Source organism: Mytilus galloprovincialis, chromosome 8 (genome assembly GCF_965363235.1).
Source record: "Mytilus galloprovincialis chromosome 8, xbMytGall1.hap1.1, whole genome shotgun sequence".
Lineage (NCBI taxonomy): Eukaryota > Metazoa > Mollusca > Bivalvia > Mytilida > Mytilidae > Mytilus > Mytilus galloprovincialis.
This window is the reverse complement of record NC_134845.1, coordinates 35,135,820-35,151,935: the sequence shown is the minus strand read 5'-3', so window position 1 is coordinate 35,151,935 and position 16,116 is coordinate 35,135,820. Positions and strand designations below refer to the sequence as shown.

At 31.8% G+C, this 16,116-nt stretch overlaps 1 protein-coding gene across 1 annotated transcript in view; it reads left to right on the top strand.

Annotated features, from left to right (window-relative positions):
• The window catches only part of LOC143085658 (arginine--tRNA ligase, cytoplasmic-like), a 120,364-nt gene that overhangs the window by 9,256 nt on the left and 94,992 nt on the right, over nucleotides 1–16,116 (top strand). Inside the window, exons 3-10 of the mRNA XM_076262142.1 lie at nucleotides 6,053–6,241; nucleotides 6,986–7,075; nucleotides 8,015–8,193; nucleotides 8,797–8,980; nucleotides 10,058–10,187; nucleotides 11,997–12,101; nucleotides 13,157–13,335; nucleotides 15,350–15,459. Coding sequence (XP_076118257.1) covers nucleotides 6,053–6,241; nucleotides 6,986–7,075; nucleotides 8,015–8,193; nucleotides 8,797–8,980; nucleotides 10,058–10,187; nucleotides 11,997–12,101; nucleotides 13,157–13,335; nucleotides 15,350–15,459 — 1,166 coding nt within the window. The remainder of the gene's footprint in view (nucleotides 1–6,052; nucleotides 6,242–6,985; nucleotides 7,076–8,014; nucleotides 8,194–8,796; nucleotides 8,981–10,057; nucleotides 10,188–11,996; nucleotides 12,102–13,156; nucleotides 13,336–15,349; nucleotides 15,460–16,116) is intronic.

Here is a 16,116-nt window from a genome sequence, read left to right as displayed (position 1 = left end):
GCGTATTTGCGTGATCACGCAATACAAATAATAAAAAACCCAATGCAATTTCCCATTGCAGGGTTCAATAACTCAATTAATTCAAAGGAAAACCCAATTATATGCCAAAACCACGAGTTCTCAACCCTTTTATTGGCTACCGTTTGTGTTATTTACCCATATCTGTTTACAGTCGTCACGTAAATCTATTTTTATAATATTTATAATTGGAAATTTCCTTTCGTTCTAAAAATAGATCCCTGCATCAAGCAGCTAAAATGGGTCCCTGTTAGAGTTTTCCCTTGCTCAATAGGTACACGTGTTTTTGAAAACATTTCGATCTTCTCGGCGTTTATCCAATTAGCGTGTGTCATGTAGTCATATTTTTTTCGCATTGCTCGGGATTTATCATAACATACATAGAATTAAAACGAAAGTGAATGTCCGGTAAAAATATTGAATAGAAGCATGTTTTCTGCTTCTTTTGAAAAGCTGAGGGAAAGTTATGAAACGAAATCAGTTGGAAAAAGTGAAATGGCCAAATCAATTATGACATGATAAAGCATCAGAAACCAAAAGTTCCAATAAAAGACAACTAAACCCAGATTTATGTAAATTGAATAAAACAAAAACATTTAAGTATAATTAGAGTTTATATACTATTTTTTTTTTTCATTTTAAGGTTTATTAATGAATATATACACACAGGCACTGGTCTCAGAATTTATTATATAAAGGTATAAGAGGAGTGCCTGTGAATACACATATCCGTTTTTGTGAGAAAATACAAAACTGGCAGAAGGTTTGAAACGGGACACAAATTAAACCTACAATTGCTCCTCAGTGAATAAACCAAATAAAACAGCTAGCAAATAACCCTAACCCTAAACCAAATAAATCAGCTAAACAAAGAAAGAAACATACATGTACAACATGACATATTTAAGGTGGAAAAAAATCTGGGGTTGATATTGCCTAAATATTCAATATTGTGTTGATGAAAAAACCCAATACATTAAGGAGCTTGGTGGTGAAAAACCCAATTTGGTATTAACTTGAGGGGTGAATTGGAATTGATGATGCAATTAAAAAACTTCATCACCCAATTATATAAGAAAATGGTGGGTAAAAACCCCAATTTGTGAATTCTTATCTGGAGCTCTGCAATCTGGCAGTGGCTACAACGTACCGTTTTGTATTTAAGCTTCACCAGATACATTTTAGAAGCTGAAAGGCCTGGATACTTCCTTATGTTATGACGTTTCTGTTAGTGACTTGTCCCTTGCACTTTGCCTAGTTTTCATGGTACACTACATCATGCTACATGTACATGTAACTGTTTGGGAAAATAAATATTACTGTTTGAACAGTCACAGGGAAATACACTCTAAGTCTTACATGTATAACATGGATTAATTTTTATGGTATACCCATATATATATATAGGTATCTTGAAAGGTCTATATGTCTCATTGTCTGTCAGGCAAGGTTGGCCTGATCCTGACTTCAGTTCATGAATCAGTAATTATGGTTACTTCAGTTACATGTAATTTGTCAAGTTTGTTTCTCAAACATATTAAATACTACAAGCAGTAGGAAAAGTAGGTCAATTATATATATTTGGTGTATGAAATGAGTGAGGTGAATAAATGTCTAATTGCAAGACTTACATGGGACTTTGACCTCAATGAAAATGTCATGGTTCATTGAACAATGCTTAGTTTTTGTGGTTTGATCTATTTCCAAATGTTTCTCAGATGCTACAGTATAAACTACATGTACATGCATGAAATGTATAGGATCACTATTTTTGGCATATTATTGGATATTCATAAGGTGTACAAGTTTGATTGGCAGGCTTTAAATCTGACCATGACCTCATTTCATGTTTCATTGGGCAATGTTTAATTTTCATGGTTTGGGTGTTAAGAATGTTAAGTCTATTTCACAGACAGTATAAATCACTAAATTTTGTGTATGGAATGTCAGTTTGTAGGGTGTACATCATCTGTCTGGCATGGTTAATTTGACTGTGACTTCTTTTTCAAAGGTTATGAAAATGGAAAGTTTGAGTGATACTTGTACATGTAGTAAACCTTCATACATGTAGGAAAAAGCAGACATGACATTTCAGCATCTGCAGTCACTCTTGTTAATATTTGACACCATTAATCATGTCTACCATATCGATTATACACATGTAGCTGCTTTTTGACAACTATTAACAATTGTTATAATTCATTTGATAATACTAGGTATTGTACATGTATAACATGTATACTGTATGATAACCAGAATAAGGAGATGTGGTATGAATTTCAATAAGACGACCTTAAGCCAAGTGAGGTAATTGTTAGTAACTGTACATCCTTCAACAATGAGCAAAATCAGTTCGACATAAGTGTGATAATGAAAAATCTATAACAAACCTAGCCATATTGGATGATGTAACACAATGTAAACAAGTTTAGATGAGAAACCCAAGTTTGATTTTTATACCATGTATACAAAAACAACATTGATATATCAATGATGACAAATATATTGTGGTTAACCAAAGACTTGTACTATAATAGGTGATTTTCTGCCCTTATTCATGTTATTCATGTTTTTTCTACAAATCCATTCTATCTGCTTTTGAATAAATGCCTTCTAAATATATGACCCAAGATGTTAAGCAACATTTTTCCATTGTTTTCCATAAACACAATAAGATTACAAAGTCATACATGTATAATGTGCTATTAGTGATCTGTTTGTTGTAATTTAATTATAATATTTATGTTTGGAAGCATATTTTTGTGGTTTTAATTTGCTATTGTCCAGTAGCAAATATGACATGCATGTTCAGGACAAAAACAATTTACACTAAATACACTTGGTAGGTTCTTTAATAGTTGCCATCTGGGATGAAACGAGTCACTGAATCTTTGACTGAGAATGGACAATGAAAGTAACTACTATATTGAATACGGTCAGAATTTTGCCATTCAGCAGTCTTAGACAAGAGGTTACAGACGGCCCCACAAAGAGTTGTTTCAATGGTTTTTAACCTGCAAAGAACCAGGATATAATGTTACCACTCTGATATTTGTGAAAAATTATACATCCTGCGCAAACAAATGTATATCCAACTTTGGCAAGGGTTTACTTGCAGTCGGAAAAAGACCAAAATGACCACATTTCTTTTCCCACTTGCATTTTATATTGATTAAAAACCAAAACTAACTGCAACTTGTCCATCAAATGACTAAAGAACAGGTAATGCAATCGATCAAGGTTGGTTTTCAGTTCATCCTTCTTTTAAAGTGAGTCCAACAATTTTTTATGATTTAATTTTTTTTCTAAGGTGTATATATCATTTGTATATTCAGAATATCGGACCTATTTTCGTTTCGTAATTTATAGATGTGACCATTTTAAAAATTTCCATTACTGTACTGTCAAAGATATAGGAAGATGGGGTGTGTGTGCCAATGAAACAACTCTCCATTCAAATAACAATTTATAATAGTAAACCATTATAGGTCAATGTACGGCCTTCAACACGGAGCCTCGGCTTACACAGAACAAAAAAAAATATTAAGGGACCCAGAATATTGTCTGTACATCTAGTAACATTGTTAGTTTTCTGTACTAATTGAATAGTATGTCATTATTGTACAAGCATTTACAGGATTAAATAATTTGAATTTGAACAATTGAAATAGGGAAAATATTTTGGATAAACGTAATTAGTACGACATCTGATCAACTGAAACCACATAAGATAATACGATGTCAGTCTTTAGAATTGACCAAGTACATCAAGTTCTAAACCGTGATGTGAAAAAAATAAAAGGAGATTTGATTTCCCTGGTGAAACAATGCAAATTTTCTTGTTTTGAACATTTGAACTTTCACTTGCGCTAGTTATTTTGTCGGGTCTTGTACAGTACGTCCATCATGTCCATCTACTAGTATTTACAAATGTACAATATATGTATGGTAAATTGTTTGCGAAAAATCCGGTGAAAATATTAATTTTTCTCGCGAGTGATAATATTTGTTTACCTCAATCATGAATGCTGACGTGCTATTTACATGTATCATGTGTATCAATTACAATTGAACTTCAAATATACCATTCCGTACAATATACAGTACAAAGTCGAGTTAATATTGAACTATTCTAAAATAAAATACGATAAAATAAAAGAAATTAAATTTAGATAGATTTAAAATTTGTTTTCCATATCTGCAAAAGATGTGTTAAATGTCCGTGATAGCTTTGATTATTTTTTTTACATGTATAGAAATCAAAATGGTTAATAAGGCAATATTTATAATTTTAAAAGAAAAAAATGTAGCCCCGAATAAAAGCTCAGAATAAGTGTCTGAAATAAGCCCTCAAGAAAATATAAAGCAGTTTTATATGGGGATAAGTTTGACAAGTGTGTGTATTAGGAGTTCCCCGCTAGGTTTAGAGTATATCATGTATATTGAGCGTTATTATGAAGTAATGTGATTCGTAAAACTACGGGTATTGAAAACAATTGTGTATGCATGAATGATTTCACACCTAACTAATTTAATAAAAAATAAATAATATAAAAATTTGTCAACTGTTAATTCAGTTATAAAGATACATTTGGTTACAAATATATTAGGTAACGTTTTTCGATTTTTCTGTTAGCAGTTATATTTTATCTAGTGAAATTGCAGGTATCTAGTGCTGGTTCCGATTTTATTTGTTCGAAAAGATAAGGGCGAGGAAGTGTTAAAAAATATATAAATTCAGTACATTCACTAAATAACCGAGGAATATAAAAATGTGTTCAGCGGCAAATATTTCAAAATACTATTTTTTTTTAATCAATATCTATCTAAAATTAATGTATTAAATGGGAATGAAAGTTGTTTCTCTTATTCAAAACCTTATATTTCACACGGTAAAATTGTTTTACAAATAATTTAACCTTTATCCCGGGCCTGACTGTCAGACATTTTGTATCCGTGACTTTTAAGTGTACATGAAGATCAATGTTTGGAAGTTGCTACGCTTATAAATTAGCTATGCCTATACAATGGTTGTAGCTATTATATTTTAACTGTTACAACTTTTTCTGCGTTTAAACAGTTTATTTATGACTGTTTCAACGTTTTCCGTGTTGGGACAGTAATAAAATAACTGTTTCAACTTTCAAATGGTTGCATCAGTTTTATTACGACTGTGACAACCCTTTAGGCGTTTAATCAGTTTATTTATGGCTGTTGCAACGTTTTCCGAGTTGGGACAGTTGTAAATCAACTGTTACAACCTTGAAATAGTTGTGTCAGTCCTTTAATGACAGTGGCAGTTATTTCTTGCGTTGTTGCAGTCGATTTATGTGGTAGACAAACACTTTTAAAGTTGGGACAGTTACAAAATAACTGCAGCAGTGAAATTTAACAACTGTTACAACTTTAACAAACATTATCAGTCTTAGAACGACTGTTACTGGTATGGACAGATGTTTTTTCGTCCAGTAGTGTTTGATAACTATTTACATTACTAATTTTTGGGGCCCTTTATAGCTTGCTGTTCGGTGTGAGCCAAGGTAATGGTTTACTTTTATAAATTGTTATTTGGATGGAGAGTTCTTTCATTGGCACTCATACCACATCTTTATATAGCTATATATAATAGCCTTTTGTTATTCAACCAGTGATCAAAAGTCTATAAATTGAATTTATTCTTTATTCTGTATTATTTACATCAAAACTTTTATTTCTCATTTAACATGTTTAGTTTAATATATATATAATTTATATTTAAAGTCTGCTTGGATTGTTCTCCAGTTGTTATACATTGATAATGTCCTACACTTTTCACAGGAAATATATCATAAGTATCCCCAGTCAAATAAAATGTCTAGTAGGAATCAACATTTAATGCTCCTTTATGTTGTGTATTTAGGGTGTACTGTACAGGCAGAACTCATGTTACATATTGTGTAATTACATTTATTTGTGTGGATTGAGGAAAGTTGCATCATTTTCATAGAACGTGATATTGTATGAAAAACTGGAATTGATGCTCATTTAATTACAGAATATTGATGGTGAGAAAACTAAAGGTAGACAGAACATGGTTAGTGTGATTGGTATAATAGACGATGTGTTTGGCCTAGCTATACGTAAGACCTTCCCTGACCTAGAGAATCCCCCTGTAGCAATCCAGAAAGGAAAACACACCATGAAGAATGATTACCAATGTAATGCTGCCATGAATATAAGTCAAGTAAGTACATATCGCTGAAAAGGACTCACTTAAAAATCACATGTAATTAATGTACAGTTACAGAAAATTTAAATTATTTAGTAAAAATTCGGTCAGGTCTTTTTGAAATATAACACGATGTGGTATGATTGCAAATGACACAAAACAATCTACCACAAACCACCGATGTAGATGTAGCAAAAATAGATAAGTGTAGATCCTTCAATAATGAGCAAAACCATCACAGCTCAGTAAGCTAAATGTACAGTTCCCAGAAAATTATTGGTTAAAAAAACTTGACAAATCAATAAAGCACACACTTAATGATTCCATAAAAATTCATAGTGAAGTAAGTCATGCAAGTACAGTACACAAGAAACATCCATGAACCACATCAACAAAAGACAACCACTGAACAACAGGTTCCTGACTTAGGACAGGTGTAAACAAATGCAACAATTTAAACATTTGAATACATGCCTTTATCCTAACCTGAAATAGTATGTATACTGTAACATTACAACATAGGAAGACACACAATAGAATATCAATTGAAATGGCTTCACTCATTAATAAAAAAAGTAAACATACACTGAAGGAATAAACTTTATCTATAAAACAATATAATTACAATTATTAAAAAAAAGGGGAGATTTAAAGCAATGTCAGATAATTAACATCTGTTATTTAAAACTCTGCTTATATTGCAATGCATTACATTAATAGATAACTGAAAGATTAAAGAAAAGTTTTATTTCATTTTAGATGTTGAAAAGTCAAGGAGTAAACACAAATCCCAGACAAATTGCTGATGCTATTATGCAAAATATGCCTGAAACACAGTACTTTGAAAAGGTATGTATGCAATACAGATGAAAATTGAAACATTATTTATTAACATTATTTATTATTGTCATATAACATGTATAAAATAAAATAGAAACAGGGAATATGTCAAAGAGACAACAACCCGACCACAGATAAGGAAATAGCAGAGGGCCACCAATGAGTCTTCAACACAACAATGAAATCGGGCACCTAGAGGTTGGGCTTCAGCTTGCAACTTGATAATAATATAAACTAATTCAGCGAAAATTGACGTCACACTAAACTCCAAAACATATAAAGCCTATTGATAATGAAAAACAAAGACTCAAGTTATTTTAAGTTTTTATATAAGGTGATTATATTATTTGAAACACAAATTATGTAAACAAACACAAAATTAGCCAAGCAGTCCCAACAAGTTCTGAATACTGCTGTGGACCTACATGTTACATTCCTCAAATTGCATATCTTCCCCTTTACCTCTGTCTCAACACAATACATACAAATATCCAATTTGACATGTTTAAAAGGCGGGGAAGTCATGGTGTTGATCATATCCAAAGACAACAAAGAATATTGTCATATATTTGTTGCAAAGGAACAAGATGATTCTGAAATTCTATCAAATTTCTGTGTTGTTTTATGGCCCTGCCTTGGCGGAGGAGGCATTAAATCTTAACCTTGACTGTATTTCTGTCCATTCTTCCATCTGTTCCATATCATTTCTGCACTCTCACTAAAGTACATGTATTACTCATAAAAATTTACAAAACTCATACACAGTGTTAAAAACCAAAACTTGCAGACATAGTTTGAATTTGGACAGTGCGTCATCTTCCCTTCTTGAGCTACAATGTATGCCCCTTTTAACTTGGAAAATTGCAAAGCTTTCAAAGTTATTAAAGGGTGCCTATTGATAATTTTAGCTTTGTTTACCGTCATTAAATACATTATTCATTATTATAGCTTGAAGTGTGCGGACCAGGATTCATAAACATCTATTTGAACAAATCCTATGTAGCAGAGCAAATGAGCGAGTTGCTTAACAACGGAGTCCGACCACCATTTATACGAGTAAAGAAACATCCTATTGTAGATTTTTCATCACCAAATATTGCCAAAGAAATGCATGTTGGCCATTTAAGGTATCACTTTTACAAGTTTTAATATTTTTAGCTTCTATCAAAAAATGTAATTATCCTAGGTAAATACTCATGAAACTGATTTATTTCTGGATATTTTGCAAACAATTGCTGCTTAAAGTAACAACAAATGGACTTCTATAGATTCATTTATTTATGAGGACACCCATATTCATGGAATTAGGGAGACTCGTATTTTCAAAGATATTTGATTTTGTGGTTTTTCTGAAGTCTGCATGTAATCCTTTAAAAATTTATATTTCATTGAACATTTGAATTCAACTTTGCCTATGAAATCGAAGATAATTGGTATCACATGAAGGATGAAACCACAGGATGAACAACATCATAAAACTTATCAAAGTTATTTGGTCGGATGAAAAATTTGTGAACAGCTCTAAGAATAAATGTGTAAACACCATAGGAAAAAACACAATGTTAAAGCCAAGTAAACAAAGAGGCTGGAATAATACTGGATCAAATTTCAAACTAAATTTGAGATCTTGGAATTAATGTGAATAATTTGAAAATTTATTGCAAGGGCTAATTGTCAAGGATGCTTTGTATGTACCGGAATTATTGTAGGCACCTTTAATTTTATTTCAGATCCACAATTATTGGAGAGAGTATTTGTCGTCTATTAGAATGGGTAGGGCATGATGTGCTCAGATTGAACCATCTTGGAGACTGGGGTACTCAGTTTGGAATGTTGATTGCCCATTTACAAGACAAGTTTCCTAATTATGCTACAGTGTCACCACCTATAGGTGACCTGCAGAAGTTCTATAAGGTAAATTGAACTAGAAAAGCGATAGAAAATACTGTTGTTTTCAAATATACAGATTGATGCTAAAAAAGCTGCAGGGTTGTCAAAGTGACATATCTTTTGTTTTGGATGATTTTTTTACACCCATGAACATGATGAAAGAAAAGAGAAGCAAAAGTAAGAATTTTTAAAAGGACTAGTTTGTTTCTGTAGGTCATTTAATTATTGACAATAGATGTATGGAAATCTGAAAAAATAAAAAAATTCCATAGAAATCTCAAGTTTTCTTAGTTAGCCTTTTAAGAACTATATCCATATGCTACATGACCCTACTCTGAATATAGTTGAATTTAGATTGTCTTCTGAAAATTGCACCATAAATCACACATGTATTATTTATAAGGATTATCATTACATTTGAATAGAATTCTATGGATTTCAGTAGCTTTCTGTTTATAAAGACATTTTGTCATTTTTTTTTACGAAATTGACTATTTGCAAGAAAATAGGTTTGGTTGATTATATGAAAACCTTTCCATTCATCAATGTTCATCCAGAACTTGTTTTTATTTTAAATATAACGTATCAGTGTTAATCTGGTCTATTTTTAGGTACTGGTGATAGAAATATGCATGTCGTATTACTTTATATTTCTATTCTTTATTCTTCATTTATTGAGAAATTTAAAAGGTTTGTTCATAATTTTATAAAAAAGTTTGGAAGCAGTTCTGCATCTAATGTATACAAGGTACAGTGTCATGTTTGTAATCTGTGAAGTTTTACATAGAGTTAAATTTGAATTTTGCATGTTCACTGTCATGACTGTTTTCTTACAACATGTACAATTAGGCAAATTTCATAGAAAGAAATGCTTGAAGAAAATTTTAAACTATTGGCTGTTCCACAAAAATATACATAGCAAAAATGGTGAAATTATGAAAGCTGCATGACTTATAACATCCATTTCAATAAGAATAACCATGAAAACTGGAATTTTTTCTTGCATTTATATCTTCTATCTTTAAAATGCTTTGTCACCTTATATATGCTCTAATGATATAAATTTAAATCAGATTTCACAGTTTATTTTAACATTTAAAGGAATCCAAAGTGAGGTTTGATAATGATGAAGAATTCAAGAAGAGAGCTTATGAGGCTGTTGTTAAACTACAGAATTATGAGGATAGTCATATTAAGGCTTGGAACCTAATTTGTGATGTATCCAGAATTGGTAAAATTTCTTTAATGATAAACATGATTAATTCTAAGACATACAAACGTAGGTTATATTTTAAGGTGATTTTGTGTTGAGTCCTAGATGGTAAGTGGTCTTACTTGGGGGTCTCATTGGGGGGTTCCTATCCCGGATCCCGCTTACTGTTTTGTCAGATTCCTGTCTCCCCCTTACTCTATGTACGTAAGCAATTCTCATTTTTTTGTCATTTCTCGGGTCCCGCTAGACCTCATTTTCACGACACAATAATTTGACTTTCACGTGTCACGCTTACCAAAAATCGGCAATCCCGCGTCACACTTAGACCCAAATGAGACCCACTTACTTGAATCACTTCTACCTGACTGGTAGAACTTACTTTATCTTTTCACTACTGTAGTGGATATAATAGTAAGTAGATATAAGAAGATGTGGTATGAGTGCCAATGAGACAACTCTTCATCCAAGTCACAATTTGTAAAAGTAAACCATTATAGGTCAAAGTACGGTTTCAACATGGAGCCTTGGCTCACACCAAGCAGCAAGATATAAGGACCCCAAGCTAGACTAGTGTAAAACCATTCAAACAGGAAACCAACGGTCTAATCTATATGAAAAAAAAACGAGAAGTGAGAAACACTTATGAACCACATCAACAAATGACAACTACTGAACATCAGATTCCTGACTTATTGTCTTTTTAGTCTTCCACAAACATGGAATTATTTATTTGTTCTATTGGTTTGTTGTCATTGATAACCATAAGGGAGGCCATTAATCTGATTGCTCTGAAATAGGGTCAGTGTTTACTAAAATGTAGTAACTAAAGATATTGCATTTAAATTTCACAATGTTATAAGTTGATTCCTAATTCTGACTAGTACTACCAATAGTTGACATACTCCATGTACTCACTTATATGAAAAAGCCATCATATGATCTGCATAAACTAATATTTGTGTTCACAGTCATCCTTCTGATAGTCTACTGTCCAACAGATACATTGTATTTAATTTACTGTGAACCATATACAACTGTCCAACAGATACATTGTATTTAATTTACTGTGAACCATATACAACTGTCCAACAGATACATTGTATTTAATTTACTGTGAACCATATACAACTGTCCAACAGATACATTGTATTTAATTTACGGTGAACCATATACAACTGTCCAACAGATACAATGTATTTAATTTACAGTGAACCATATTTGTATGACCTTTTCTATCACATGTTGTTCTACATTAAAGATCAATAAACAAACATACATATTGAAGCAACTGCTAGAGACAACAGTTTTTGGCAAAGAATAAGATTATGAACTGTTCTTAGCTTTTACATGCTATCAGATGAAAACAACACTATAAAATTTAATGCGTCTGAAATGCTTTTCTGGATTAGCCTTAACAAGAATGCGAAAACATGAACATTTGGAAGCGAGGATGAATAAATACAGAAACAAATATTTGGAGCTATATGACCATATGACCAAACCAGATCTTAATAGAACAGCCAAAATCATGGGAAATATCTAAATATCATTGTGTCAGTTTTCTTTTTTTGGAGGGGGGATTCATATTAGTACTTTTCCAAAATGAACATACCAATTTATGAACTCCTGCATACAAAGAAAATATACTATCAACAACAAAAAAAATGATATAAGTATCAGTCCTTTAATGTATATTAAAAGACAAATGCTCACACTTCAGAGTATTTGTCAAAATATTTCAGTATCATCTCATTTACATATTGAAAGCTTGTTTGCTTGAATTGATTATTGTTTTCTGATCTGTAAAATGTTAGGCCTTTTTTTTAGAGTTCAAGAAAGTATATGACAGACTTGGAGTTACTATTGTTGAAAGGGGAGAATCTTATTATCATAAAATGATGCCAAACATTGTTCAAGAGTTAGATGACAAAAGTAAGTAGATATTTAGTAATCAAGACTCTCTTCTCACATTAATCAGCAAAAGAATAAACCACCAAGCTGACACTGTGTCCTCCATGATTGGTGGTCAACCCTCTGTTATTAATAAACCACCAAGCTGACGCTGTGTCCTCCATGATTGGTGGTCAACCCTCTGTTATTAATAAACCACCAAGCTGACGCTGTGTCCTCCATGATTGGTGGTCAACCCTCTGTTTTTAATAAACCACCAAGCTGACGCTGTGTCCTCCATGATTGGTGGTCAACCCTCTGTTTTGAATAAACCACCAAGCTGACGCTGTGTCCTCCATGATGGGTGGTCAACCCTCTGTTTTTCATTCTTTATGTCAGGTTGTTTGTAGCCCTTACCATACTCTCCAAATTGTTTCATTGGTACAGGTGAAAAAACTGAGTATGTAAATTCAAATGGATTTTGATTTGTTTAGTATCAAGAATAATTGTGGTTTAATTGCAAATCTGTTTTCAAACTAGTTGATTTATTATTTTAAATGCGTTTTATACAGTTGCAAATATTTCATACATGGTCAGGATGAGAACAAATGAACAATTTTTATGCCCATGCATAGTAGAGGGGGCATACGGTAGATTGGAATAAAGGATGCAAAATTTGAAATGCAAATGGAAAATGGGGGTGTTTTGGAAGGGAAAGTAATTAAACCATACCACATACAGATCACTGAAAGACTTGTTGCAAGGGTTTGTTTAAATGTGCAGAGAGCGTGAATTCCTTCTACATAAGAAATCAGATATAATGTCTCAAATCTTATTAAATGTGGCTGCAAATTTAAACATAGCATAGCCAAACGTATGCCCCACTTAGATACAGGTTTTATAGTTGGTCTGAAGAAGCTCAAGGGATTACCGTATTCCTATTATATGACAGTCAACACTTTGTGGTTTTCAAATAACTGTTTGTATTAAATTAAATTGCATTTGATTTTTTTTGGGGATAAACAATCAAAATATCATTTCCAATTTCATTGTTTCATTTATATGATGTAAGAATTGTAATTTTTTTCTCTATTTAGATCTGACACTTGTTGAAGATGGCAGAAAAATCATGTTTGCACCTGGCTGTTCTGTGCCACTAACATTAGTGAAATCTGATGGTGGCTTTACATATGACACATCTGACATGGCCGCTATAAAAAATCGTCTGTTTGATGAGAATGGTGATTGGCTGATTTATGTAGTGGATGCTGGACAGGTTAGTGTATAATCAGTTATGTTACAATACTGAGGTTTGATTTAAAGGAGTAGGTTCAGTAAGACCCTTTTTTGGCCCCAAAATATAGCAGTTTTACAAAGTTGTGAAAATGTAATCTTTGAGCTATTTATTGGAAAGAAGAATGCTTCTGCTACATAAATGTGGGCTTTTTTTGACAATATAATCTACATATATCGGGTACTAGCATCATTAAGTCATGCTAAATTACTAAAATCTTCACAATTTTAGCATTTTAGTTCATTATTAGACGGTTTCCGTCTTAAATGAAAGTGGCTGCATTTGTGTTCATTCATAATATTGAAATGTAAATTGTATTTGATGATAATACATAACATATATAAAAGTTGAGGATGAACACGGATGCGGCCACTTTCATTTTTGACAAAAACCATCTGAAAAATGACGTTTTTGGCATATTTGATAGACTTTGCACATTTTAGCTTGAATCAAAGCGTTTTTGATGACTAAATCAGTTAAAATCTTTAACATAAACTTATCGAACAATTAAAATAGACACTTAGGTGTTTAAAAGTGTCTAAAATCTTTCGTTAGATGAACCTGAAATTTGAGGCCAAAATCGGCCCTTACCAGACCTACTCCTTTACAATTTACAATTAAATAATCTCAGACACAAATATCATTGGATAGAATTCCATTCAAAAGATTTAGATTTTAAAATGATTTAAAAAAAGTGTATTATCTTTTTATATAGTTAGAGTCATATGAAACCTCAAATTAAAAAAAAATTATGCAGATGTTTTTTTATAACAAAATGGATAGTTTTTATTATTAAACTTATGTACATATACTGTTTTCTGAAGTAAAATCTTTAATTTGTCCTCATTTAGAAGAAGTTAACTTCTTTTAATTGCTTGCTTCCAGGAAGCAATTCGCCGACATATTTTCTGTATGCAAGTGACCTTAGTGTGGCCCTTTTCGTAAAAACCGGGTGATCGCAATACCCATGGATATGTCACTGAAATAAACTATTTTCTGATTGTACATGTCATTCAGGTGCTCAATATCAATGCTTTTTTGTTGGTTGTTTACCATAAGGTGACAATCAGTAAACTACTGCTTCAGAACACGACAATTAATGAGCTGCCATATTTTTACAATATAACAGTGAGAAAAAAATTGACGATTATATGATATGTTTGTATATGATAAAATCGTGCTTAGAAGACTAGTTTATGGTATATATATGCATTGGTTCAAGAATTAAATAAACATTACTTTTCACCAGTCACTCGTTTCATATGACTTTAAGGATGAACTTAGGTGAGTTTAGGTAAAAATTAAGATATTAAGAAATTAAAATTGATGCTATAAGCTGGTAGAGCATCAATTAAGGATAAAGATAAGCTAAAAATATTGATAGGTCATGGACCTCCTTTTCGAGATATTTGAGATTAAAAATATGGCGGGAAAAGGCTGACTCAGACTTTTACCTTATATTTGCATTGGTATTATTATTGGTCTCAAAACAAAAGAAAAAAATCAAGAATCTTCTAAAATTTTGATAAATGACCTTTCATGAGCTATGAAGTCTTATATGAAAAAATAAATGGGTGTTATGAGGCAAAATATTTTACATTGTATTGTATGGAAAAACACCAAGGAGTCTGAATATTTGACACAAATTCCAAAACCTCACCTAAGTACATCCTTAAGTATGTCTTATTCCACTTTTTCAAGTTAACTGTTCAGTTTTTTTAAATTTCAATTTTAAAGCAAGAGTGAACAAATGAAATTATACTGTTGTACTTGCCTCTTGATTGATTTTTCTGCATGTTTTAAAACAGTTCCAGCTGTATCTTTGTCTGAAAAAGAATATGTCTAAATTTCTGATATAGTATCTGAAATTTATTGATTTTCTTCTTTCATCCAAGCACTTTTAAAAAGAAAATATATGTGGCACAATATAAAATCTTATTTGTTAGCCACATAGTAAGCATGTTGTGTATATACATGTAAAAGCAATATTTTACAGGGTACACATTTTGATATATTATACTCAGCGGCACAGAAAACTGGATGGTACAATCCTAATTTAAAAAGAGTAGAACATGTTGGTTTTGGTGTTGTCCTCGGAGAAGACAAGTAAGTCAGTTTTTTTTCTCCTAAATGGGTTAGAGTTATCTTCCTTTAACCATATGCTATGTGAAATATGTTGGTTACCCAATACTTAAATTCAACATTGTTTCATTTGAATGCAATTGGAGACAATAATATTGCATTTTTATCATTCTATGTGCTTTTGAATAAAAAATGGAAAAAGGGACCTTAAATTTTGCCTCCATCATGTCCCTGCTGCTTAATATAAAAATTGGATTTTTTTTTTATAACTTTACATAACGTTGCTGGGCTTCTAAAATGTCGTATATGACTTTTTTGGCTAAAAATACTTTTTGACACCAATGGTCTTGGCGGGAGGAAATCTTTGGTATTAAAAAATAGAATACAGTTAGACCAATCAAAATGTGTGAAATTAGACATATTACAAAATTGCCAATGTCAGTTGTTTGTAAAGTTTGCTTCCAAATGTAGTATGAAAACTTAAAAATCGTTGTAGAATGGCTTTTGGGAAAAATAATTGTACATTTCTTTATTTCTGTGAAAATAGTTTAAGTTCTTGGATGATCCAGAAATGTCAAAGTTTTTATTTCACTGCTATTTACAAAAATGTTCAAGTTCACATACGACATTTTGGAAGCATGCATTTTGCCAAAAATTCTAAAGCCTGTTTGTGAGATATTT